This window comes from Megascapheus bottae, chromosome 4 (assembly GCF_031878675.1).
Source record: "Megascapheus bottae isolate mThoBot1 chromosome 4, mThoBot2.hap1, whole genome shotgun sequence".
NCBI lineage: Eukaryota > Metazoa > Chordata > Mammalia > Rodentia > Geomyidae > Megascapheus > Megascapheus bottae.
In genome coordinates this window covers 62938264-62949329 of record NC_143512.1, presented here as the reverse complement: position 1 = coordinate 62949329, position 11066 = coordinate 62938264, and the positions used below count along the sequence as shown (strand labels likewise).

At 37.1% G+C, this 11066-nt stretch overlaps 1 protein-coding gene across 1 annotated transcript in view; it reads right to left on the bottom strand.

Annotated features, from left to right (window-relative positions):
* Positions 1-1592: 1592 nt before the first annotated feature.
* C9 (complement C9) overlaps positions 1593-11066 on the bottom strand; it is a 36180-nt gene continuing 26706 nt past the window's right edge. The window contains exons 7-10 of the mRNA XM_090332018.1: positions 9549-9789; positions 7818-7955; positions 5109-5287; positions 1593-1968 (exon numbers count right to left, since the gene is read on the bottom strand). Of these exons, the coding sequence (XP_090188144.1) occupies positions 1741-1968; positions 5109-5287; positions 7818-7955; positions 9549-9789 (786 nt within the window). The 3' untranslated portion in view covers positions 1593-1740. The remainder of the gene's footprint in view (positions 1969-5108; positions 5288-7817; positions 7956-9548; positions 9790-11066) is intronic.

The following is an 11066-nucleotide window of genomic DNA, read 5'->3' as shown; positions in this document are numbered from 1 at the left end:
TAGGCTTGTTTCCCTCATTTGTCATAATCAGTAGAAACCTTAGGCTCTCCTAGCAGAGATTTACAATAGAACAAAACCTAGATACATTAGGCCATATAGGATGACACTAAATGAAAGGACCTCCAGGATATAAAAACAAGCCATATAATGAGTGATTATTGTCTTTAATGTATTATTTATCTCTCATCTCTTTTGTTTTCCCTTGGTTATCACATATTGTTACAGTATTTCACTTTGTTATCTGATACATTGTATATATACATATTTGGTTATTTGATATAGGATAGGGAAGGGGGGAAAAACAAGATGAGGGGCAGGGGTGGGGGGAAGGAAATGGGGACCAAGACATGAATAAGGGTATCAATGTTTGTGAAGTAATGAACCTTCTATCTGGTGAATATAATGTAACCATTCTATTAATTACAACAAAAAATATATGGAAAAAAAGAACAAAGCCATCATGGGTGTATCAACCCAAATAAAGCATATATTTCTCCAAAAAAAACCCCAAAACCCAAACCATCATACTATTCCACATACAGAGAAAAGGAAAGAAAGAAAGAAAAAAACCTAGAGAACCAAAAAGTAGGGATTCTGGGCGAGTGTAAATGCGTCTGGAAATGCCATATGCTGGACTGAATAACACCTTAAGTAAATGAGAGACAGAGTTTACATATTTTGTAAATTAGTCATTTTGAAGCTTAAATTGTAAAAATTGTTCCATTATCAGAGTTTTGAATTGTGTTCACTAGGAAGTACAAAAGAAACTAAAAATTGGGACTGGGAGTTTGGCCTAGTGGCTGAGTGCTTGTCTAGTTCAATTCCTCCATACCATATACACAGAAAAAGCCAGAAATGGTGTGGCTCAAGTGGTAGAGGGTAAGCCTTGAGAAATTCCAAGTACAGTGCCCAGCCCCTGAGTTCAAGCCCCAGGACTGGCAAAAAAAATACTAAAAATTGTTCCATAAGAGATAAACATGTGATAGGTTGATAAATCTGAGGCTGCAAACCTTTATTTTAGGAAACCACATAAGTGTGTCAGACATTTTGTTACAGGAAGTTGTGTTTGCTTAACGATGGGAGTTGTGATGACCCTGGAATTTAAATCACACTAACTAATCTTGAGATGACTAGGGCTAAGTAATAATCATAGATAAATTCATATATCTATCAAGATCCTCTTGGAATGAGATAGCTTTAAAATTCAAGGCAGAATCTTAGCTTTCTTTAGCTGATGTTTAGTGAAGTTTGAAGTAGGGAATAACAACTAGCTTTTTTTTCCCTAGGAGAAAATAAGTGATACAAAGAACTCTTTGGATCAATTACTGCTTCCCTCAAAAACCAAAACAAAATGAGACAATTCTGAAGTACGTATGTATGTCTACTGCTTTGTATGTAACAAATGGGATATAATACCACATGAAGTATTGATGAACAGCTGACATTTCTTAATTCTAGAGACTGAGTAGCTGGATATTTACTTTCATAAGTGTCTTCTTTAAACATTTTACAAGTAGAAGATAATAATTATAATTTGCTTTTCCATACTCCTGTTCAAACATATAAAGACAGAGGTGAAAATGACACATAAGGGTTGATTTATTTATTTTTACCACTCAATTTTTATTTCTTATAGAGATAATCTAGTTTATTACAAATGAATTTCAGAACGAATCTTCAAATTCAATTAATCCAACATGACAATTTTTGTTCTTTATAACATCAAAATAAGTTGTCACCCTAAGACAATTGCTGCTTCCTGGTTTCACAGGCCAGTCCCTTGAAGGCAATTGTGCAGGAACACAGGCACTGTCCATTGAGCAGAATCGCCGTGCCTCCATTCCGGCATGGGACACATTTTCTTGGACTGAATTCATCAACATAGTCTCCAATGGCTCTTTCCAAATTTTGTTTCTTTTGATGTGCGTCTTTTATTTTCGGTGGAATCAGATTATACATAGGAGACAGCTACAAGAAAGCCAAATAGTATATTTGTAGACCTTTTTCTACTGCAGCCCTTGTAAAATGCTCTTTCTTCCATCATTTCCTCACCAACTCAACACAAGCTTATTGAATGCTTACTATTGGCAGATGTGGTATTAACATTTAAGATTATAATAGTCATTAAAACTAGTCATGAGCAGGTAGCTCGTGCCTGTAATCTATTCAGGAGGCTGAGGTTTGAAGAACACAATTTAAAGCCAGTCCAGGAAGACAAATATGAGAAGCTGTTATTTGAAATTATCAGGAAAAAAAAGCTGAATGTGAGGTGAAGCTCAACTGGTGGGGTATCAGCTTTGAGTGACCAAGCCAAGCAAGAGCTCAAGCCCATGAATTCAAACTTCAGGTCTGGCTCCCTCTCCCTCTCCCTCTCCCTCTCCCTCGCTCTTGCTCTCACTCTCTTTCTCTCTCACTCTCTGTCTCTCTCACACACACACAAATCGGAAATGCTGTCATGGAAGTCACACTTTAAAATCAAAGGGAGGGAGGGTCTGGAGCGAGGGAAATGGCGACAAAAACATGAGAAAGGGTGGCCATGTTTGTGAAGTAATGCACCTTCTATCTGGAGAATATAATGTAACCCTTCTATAAATTATAGTAATTATTAAAAATCAAATCAAAGGGATCAAAAGGGAGCAAGTGTTAGCCAAAAATATATCGTTTAAAGAATAAGAAGCTTGATGCTTTAAGCAGGCAAAGTCATGTACAACACTTTGTAGTGAGAATAGTCAACATCCAGGCATATCAAGAACATCTATACAGTTAGCACAACTATCCATGAGTGGAGTCTTCATCGATGAGTACACAGGATTCTGATTTCAACCATATTTCCCATGTCTCCCCAACATGGCCACATCAACAAGAACACCATAAGTGTCTGGTGGAGCTATTTTGATTTTGTGACAAAAGGAAATTATCTTGTTTTATCCTTCAAGGGAAAGTCAAGGCCAGATAATCTGAAATACGGGAATAGAGAGTTGCAGAGGAAACAGAGCTGGGAACATAAACGGCACTCAAAGAGATAAAGATGAAGGACACCCAGTAGCATCAGTAGAGCAGGCTCAAATTCTGAAAGCAAAAATCCCACACCCAAACAAAAGAGGACTAAAATGAATTTCTTGAAATTTTCCTGGGAACTCACATCTTTTTCTAATAAACTTTGGCTTTCTACTAAGAAAAACAGTTTTGAAGTAATGTTTTTGTTCCCTAAGGCTTTTATTGTTCTGCCATTTGTAGATGTTTCCATTGGAGTTAATCTATTATGAAACTTGCAAAAGCACAAATAAGCTGACATAGCTCCATATTGAGTATGTTTAGATTCCTTTCAGATATTCAAAATAATTATACTGTATGCCTCATCTGTAGCTTCTTCATAAAATAAATGCTATTTTTCATCCTCATAGACTGCTAAGGAGGAGGAAGAAGTAGGGAGAGGAGAAGGAGGAGGAAGACGTAATTCTCAACCGTATGGAATTTTTTTATAAGAATGTAAAAAATGGCCCATGGGACTCAGGTTTAATTTTTCACATCATTTCATTGATATGAAAAGGCCACTTTAAAGAAATTTATACCAATCGTATAGGAAAAATGTCTTCTTATCTAAAAATCTGAGGTATAAGCAGTTGCCTCAGAGTGCAAGTCCATCTAGCAGAATGGTGCCAGTTGAGTTGATAAAGTCTTTAAATAGCTTCAGTACATCTAAAACTATGCTTTATTTGCGTGAGATTGAAAATGTCAGCTCTGGACTATTATCATGACTTCCCTTGAGAACAGCCTTTGATGCATCTGGACAAGGACAGTTGGATTTGATTTGTAGAGAGGAGAAAATAAGTCACTTTTGAAATCCATCCAGATGTAAATGTCTACCTGAATCACTATTCCTTCCTTATGTTAAATCTCCCAGAATAGATTTAACTTACTGTGTTCAAGATAATGAATTTAAGGGTTGGAAATGTAGCTCAGAGCACTTGCCCTAATCAGTCCCCAGCTCTGCAAAACAAGGTTGTGAATTTAAATAAAGTTTAATAAGGTAAAAGAAACTTCTTCTGCTCTTACTTTTAATGTAAAGATCTACTAATCTGATCATTTGCTTTCTCCCTTTGTGTCTTACTTTGGGAATATATTTGAAGTCTATAATCTAAAAGAATTTAAGTTTTCATCTTCTGAGCTCTTTCCTCACATAAATGAGTGTTTTGGTGGCTTCACTTACTTCCTAAATAGATTGGATAAATAAGATACATTGGTACTAGCAAAAGTAACATTTCTGAAACTCAGGCCAATCAGACTGAAGTAATGGGTAAAGGTAAAGATTAACCCAGGGGGAAAAAATATGAAGTGGATGTGGAAAACTGAAAGCTACAAAGGGAAGTAGGAAAAAAACATTGTCTAACAATATCAGGGGTCAAAGACAAAATAAAGAAAAGCACACACTATTTGGTAAGATTGGTGAGAGAGATGAAGCTAAGTAACAATGGCATTCATGTCTTTACAATAATAACACACTTTTCTCCCTTAGAACTAAGCACAAGCTCAGGCTTTATAAGTTTAAGACTACTACATTTAGGATGGAAAAGTGGCATAGCTGTAGTTCCACCTACTTAGGTAGCTGAGACATGAGAATTACTTAAGCCCAAGAGTTTGAGACCAACCTGGAAAACATAGCTTAATCTTTAAAACAAGGAGAGAATGAGGAGAAAGAGGAGACGGATGAGGAGGAGGAAGAGAAGAATGAGAAAGCAAAGGAGAAGGAGATGGAGGAGGAAGAGAAGGAAGAGGAGGGGGAGGAGGAGGAGCAAGAGGAAACTTCTCATGATAAGAATGGCTTACTTTTCTTGCTTTCATAGCAACTTTATGAACATTCCTTTTTAAAACAATAAAGAAAAAGATCCTCTTCACTGAGCTTCTTCTGTATTAGAAGTGGTCATGTGATATGTATAGGAAACAAAGGGTAACCAAGGGAAGATATGGTAAACTACCTACTGTAGATTAGTTATAGGCTATAGGCTCTACACAAGCAATGCATTTGAATGTTCACATCTCTTTCATATCATGGTCAACTCTTCATGTGAACCAGTGGTGGCTCTGACAAGAAAATGAATCCTCCTTACCTTTTGACTAATGAGGACGGGAGCATCGCTTAAGGAAGAGGCCCAATTTACGAAGTCAGTCACATCAATTGCCTTGGCTCCTTTGAGAAGCTTTTGCTTCAGTTCAAATGCATATTTTCCCGTTCCTCCTTTTATGAGTGAGATCACATCATCAATGAAGTTACCACTGGTGATGTTTACTGAGAAGAGAAGGAAGACGGGTAGTTCTGTGATCAGTTGCCAAGATGACATTTGGAACACAGGTATTCAGCACTTTGGGTTTAAATTTAGTGCATTTACTGAATTTTAATTAAAAATATTAATCATGTAATTTTCTCTCTCAAGTCTTTTTCTCAGCTGCCAATTGTAGACTTCAATTACCTGTTCTTTTTTTTTTTTTTTTTTTTTGCCAGTATTGGGCTTGAGCTCAGGGCTTGAGTGTTGTAATTGGGTTTGTTCTCAAGGCTAGAGCGCTACCATTTGAGCCACAGCACCACTTCTGGCTTTTTCTATGTATGTGGTACTGAGGAATCGAACCTGGGTCTTCGTGGATGCTAGGCAAGCACTCTACCACTAGGCCAAACTCCCGGCCCCCCAACAAGAATACTATGAAAATAGCCTATTGTGTGAAGTTATTTCTTTTCTCTCTTTTTCTTCTTATGTTTTAGCTCATGTGATTACTGTATCTTACTTTGGTACCTGATTATATATACTTCTATTCATTTATTTGAAATAGGGAGGAAAAGGGGACAAATAAGATGATTGGAAAGGAGAGGGAGAAACTGGGAGAAAATCATAGGAAAGGGTATCAATGTTCAAGTAATGTACCCACTATCTGATGAATATAACTGTAACCTCTCTATACATCACCTTGACAATAAAATACAATTTTTTTTAAAAAAAGAAAATAGAGTGGTGGCACATACCTGTAATCTCAGCACTAAGATGGGCAGATCATAATTTTGAGATCTGCTCGGGCCACATATAAAAATGCTGTCTCAAAAATATGTGCAAATGATGTTCACTGCAGCACTATTTACCATAGCAAAGATATGGAAGCAACCCAGATGCCCCTCAGTAGATGCTTGGATCAAGAAGATGTGGTATTTATACACAATGGAATTCTATGCTGCCATCAGAAAGAATGGCATCACCCCGTTTGTAAGGAAGTAGAAAGGCTTGGAAAAAAACCATATTAAGTGAAGTAAGCCAGACTCAAAGGAACATAGGCCCAATGGTTTCCCTCATTTGTAATAATTAGTACACATCTAGGACTCTCCTAGCAGAGGATTACAATAGCGCAAAACCTAGGTACATAAGGTCATATAGGATGAGACTAAATGAAAGGATCTCTAGGATATGGAAACAAGAGCTTGTGTGATAGTTGTTCTTAATGTACTATGTTATTTCTCTTCTCTTTTTTTTGACCTTTGGTTAATCTCATATTACTACTGTATCTGACTTTGTTACCTGGTATATTGTATATACATTTATTTGTTTGAAATAGGAAAGGAAAGGGGGGAAACAAGATGATTGGGAGTGGGCCGGGGAGGAAAATGGGGACAAAAACATGAGAAGGGGGATCAATGTATGAGAAGTAATGCACCAACTACCTGATGAATGTAAATTTAACCCCTCTATCTATTACCCCAACAATCAAAAATAAAATTTAAAAAATATTTTTAAAAAAGAAGGGAAAAATATGTGCAGTTGCTGCGCGGTGGCTCACACCTGTAATCCTAGCTACTCATGAGGCTGAGATCTGAACATTGTGATTTGAAGCCAGCCTGGGCAGGAGAGACTGTGAGACTCTTAATCTCCAATTTACCATCAACAAGTTGGAGGTGGAGCTATGGCTTAAGTGACAGAGTGCTAGCTAGCTAGGACAAAAGCTTAGGAATAGCTAAAAGGTGCTGAGTTCAAGCCTCAGGACTGGCAACCATACAAAAAAACCCCCCAAATGTACAGTTGGCTTAGGTATGCTGATAATTCATCATTTACCATCATATGTATACATACATATGCATTTTACACCATATGTATACTTTGTGACTTGTAACTTTAGAAATGTATGCAGTAATTTGATATTAAGGAGAGTAGGCCTGTGAAGTCAAAAGAATGTTTGGGCTGAGTAGATGGCCTTGAACTTCTTTGTTAATAGATATGAAATTGCCACCAGGCCGTTTCAAACCCTGGTAAAAATTAAGGAGGAAATAGGAAACTTTTGTCAAGGTTACTTTTCTTCCTTATAATAAATATGTGAGTAAACAAAAACATCCATGCAATATACATTATAAGTACAATTTCCATAATAAACATTGGGATCCAAGATATGCTCCTTGTGAATGCCAGTCTTGAGAGCATTGCCCCACCAACCTGCATGATAATATTATACAAATATTATCTGTAGCTCTGACAAATATATATTTATGGTCTCTCTGTGTTTAGTGTGGTTCAGAAACAGCTGCAACGATAACTTTGGTCTGTTTTGTTGCTGCTTTTTGGACACAACGTCTTGCTATGGGTCCCAGGCTGGCCTTGAATTCTCCATGTTCCTGTCTCTACCTTCTTAATGCTGCGGTAACAGGCATGCATCACCATATACAGCTTCAAAGCAGTCCTTCAGTGCTTTGTCTACTAGAGTAGACAATACAAACACGGCAAGAGGGCTCAAGTGCCTTTTGCATTCATCTCCAGCATTACTAATCTCATAAGTCAGGCTATACTTACCCGTTTTACCCCTACCAGCCTTCATACAATCATTCTTATTCACTTTTCCGTTGACTTGAAGTCCATCAGAGTCTCCAGAATTGAGAGATACATCCAGATTGTACCCAAGACATCTTTTTATATCACTTACTTCAATACCTGTTTCAAGGCATTTATTTGAAAAGAATTAGACAATGTTCAGCAACCTCCCAAATCAATTCCAGTTTTAGCTGTGTTGTCACAAATACACTTGCAGGGATTGTAGACATCATTACTGACTGAATTCAAATGCAGCATTCATGTCTGCTCTGTTTTGTCTGCCTTTATAGAAGAATTTAGAGAACTTCCATTGTAAATTTAGTGGCAAAGATCATGTTAAATTTCTCATTTGATTTAAAAAGTTGTGGATCAGACCAGAGAAGATCACAATGGTGGCTAACTTATATTGAATAATAATTAGCCATATAGCATCACTCAAAGTATTTTGTATGCCTTAGTTAATCAAATCTTCACATCAGGTTTATGAAGCATGTATTATTGTTATTTTCAGTTTACACCTGTAACCTACTCAAGCTAATTACCCCATGGTCATAAGTCAAGTTGGATTTCATATTGCCCAAGTTAGCAAAGAACTTGCTCATTCATACCTCAACCTCCCAAGTCCTGAGAGTCCCAGCTACTTTGTTGTTTTTCACTTCCTGGTTAATTTTTTGTTTATTTGACTTTTTAGGGGATATGGTCTCCTGTGTTGCTCATGCTGGCCTTGAACTCCTGATCTCAAGAAATATTTTTGCCCCCAGGGCTGGTGGCAGGAAAGACCATGGTACTCTAACAGCCAATTAAACACCAAGAAGCTGTAAGAGGAGCTGTGGCTGAAGTAGTAAAATGTTGATCTGCACACACACACACACACACACACACACACACACACACACACACACACAAAGCCCCAGGGCAGTCATTCACATAAACAGACACACACACACACACACACCAGAAAATTCTTAAGATGAACTCCTTTACCCACCACCACATTGCAATTATCATCATATGAGATGCAAGTCATTTTCCACCATAGATTGAAGGTGTAAGATTCATATGATAACATTACCTCTTCTTTCCCTCCTAAGAAAAATGTTATCTAAACATTTTCCTTACAATGCTGAATACTTTCGAAGATAGCCATCATATATAAGTTGAATGAGGCTATTGTTTAAGAAACATGCTGTGTAAATTATAATTCTTGTACCTTCTTGCACCATTTTTTTTTTTTGCCAGTCCTGGGCTTGGGCTCAGGGCCTGAGCCCTGTCCTTGGACTTTCTCAAGGCTAGAGCTCTACCACTTGAGCCTCAGCACCACTTCCAGCTTTTTTCTATGTATGTGGTACCGAGGAATAGAACCCAGGTCTTCATGCATGCTAGACAAGCACTTTAACCACTAGGCCAAACTCCCGGCCCCCTTCTTGCACCTTTTAATATTATTTTGCTCATAGAAGCATCTTCACCTATCAGACGTTAAATTGTACTGCAATGTAGTCAAGTACTGATACTGCCGAGTCAATATACTCGTTCAAGGTAGACCTCAATGCTCTATTTGATTGGGTGATAGGCAACCAGGGACACCAAAAGCTTTTTTCAGAGAAGACATTTAGATTCTGTATTCTAAAGCCTTTAAATATTGGAAGATATGATCAAAGGAATAAAGTTTAGTCAAGACAGCTTTTGTAGTCAGAAGTTGGATTCAAAGCATACCGTTCTCTTTCATGGATGCTTTATCCAAAACATACACTAGTTCGTAGAGTCCTCCTACAGCCCCTGAGCTACTGTAGTGGGTTCCATAGGTTTCCAGAAATGCGAAGTATTCTCCCTTTTCATAGGTGGTTGGTAGAGCTTCTATATCATCCAGGAAAGTTTGTGTCAGCATAACATCACGATTCCTCATTAAAAATTTTCCCAGCTGAACAACTCCTTTCACATGCAGAAACTGTTTCCCCTTTGTTGGAGAAGAGTTGAAAAAGAGGGATGAAGATAATTATCATTATAGAACAACATTTATTTCCAGAGAAATATTCAGTCGTAACCCTGAGATACCACTTTCTCCCACAAGAGAGACTAACCACTCAATTTTGCCGAGGATTGCACAGCAAGTAGAACTCTCAGACATTGCTGGTCCAGTGTGGAAACTGATGTCACTTCTCTGAAGGGCTTCTTGGAAGTTTCTCATGGTGTAAAACACATTTACCCATGATTTCTTCCAGTTAGTAAAAACAAAGTCACAAAAAGACCCATAGAAGACTCAGCAATATTATACAGCATTATCTTAAAAGTGGATAGAGCTCAAATGCCCATCAGCAGGGCAGCTGGTAATACAATGACACACTAGCTAGCAATTAAAAAACAATTTAAACTGATACATGCAACAAAATAAATAAATCTCAGAAATATGCTGAGTGGCAGAAGTAATACACAAAGGGATATATAAAGCTCTAGAACAGGAGGAAAGAAGGGTTCCTCAGTCCTGCTAGAACCTTATTACTGAGTTTGGTCTACTCTTGATTCTCTTTATCACTCTACTTTTCATTTTTTTCCCATGGAAACAATTGCTTTTTAAATTGTTTTTATTGTTGGGATGATGTACATAGGGGATACAGTTATGTTTGTAGGTAATGGTTACATTACTTCTCACACATTGATACCTCTTCTTAGATTTTTGCCCTCTTCCTCTCCCCTACCTCCTCCCAATCATCTTATTTTTCCCTTCCCTTCCCTATTTCAAATACAAAATAAATATATATACAATATACCAGGTAACAAAGTCAGCTATAGTAACCACATGAAATTAACTATAAGGGGAAAAAAGAAAAGAAATAACTTCACAGCTTCTTTGCTACTTTATTCATTGTTTTTGTCTATTTCCCTCCACTGAGTGTTCACAAAGATCTTTGTTCATAGGACTTATAAAAGTATTCTAAATATCCATTGCAGGGCCTGTCTACCTAGTATGATTACAATTACTATTCATTCATTTAAGTGGATAAATAAATGTCTTTTTATTTACTTTACCATTGTGTGGCACTTAAAAAATTTCTTACCATACTGTTTGGGTAGATATGCATATTCATAAAGAAGTAATGCAGGGGTATTTTATTAATATGTTTATTACAAAATAATATTACTTAAAGATATTTGTAGAAATTAAATGATCATTACTTTATGGCCTTGAAATAAATAATCAGATCAGTTTAATTTATCATGATAATTGGGATGATT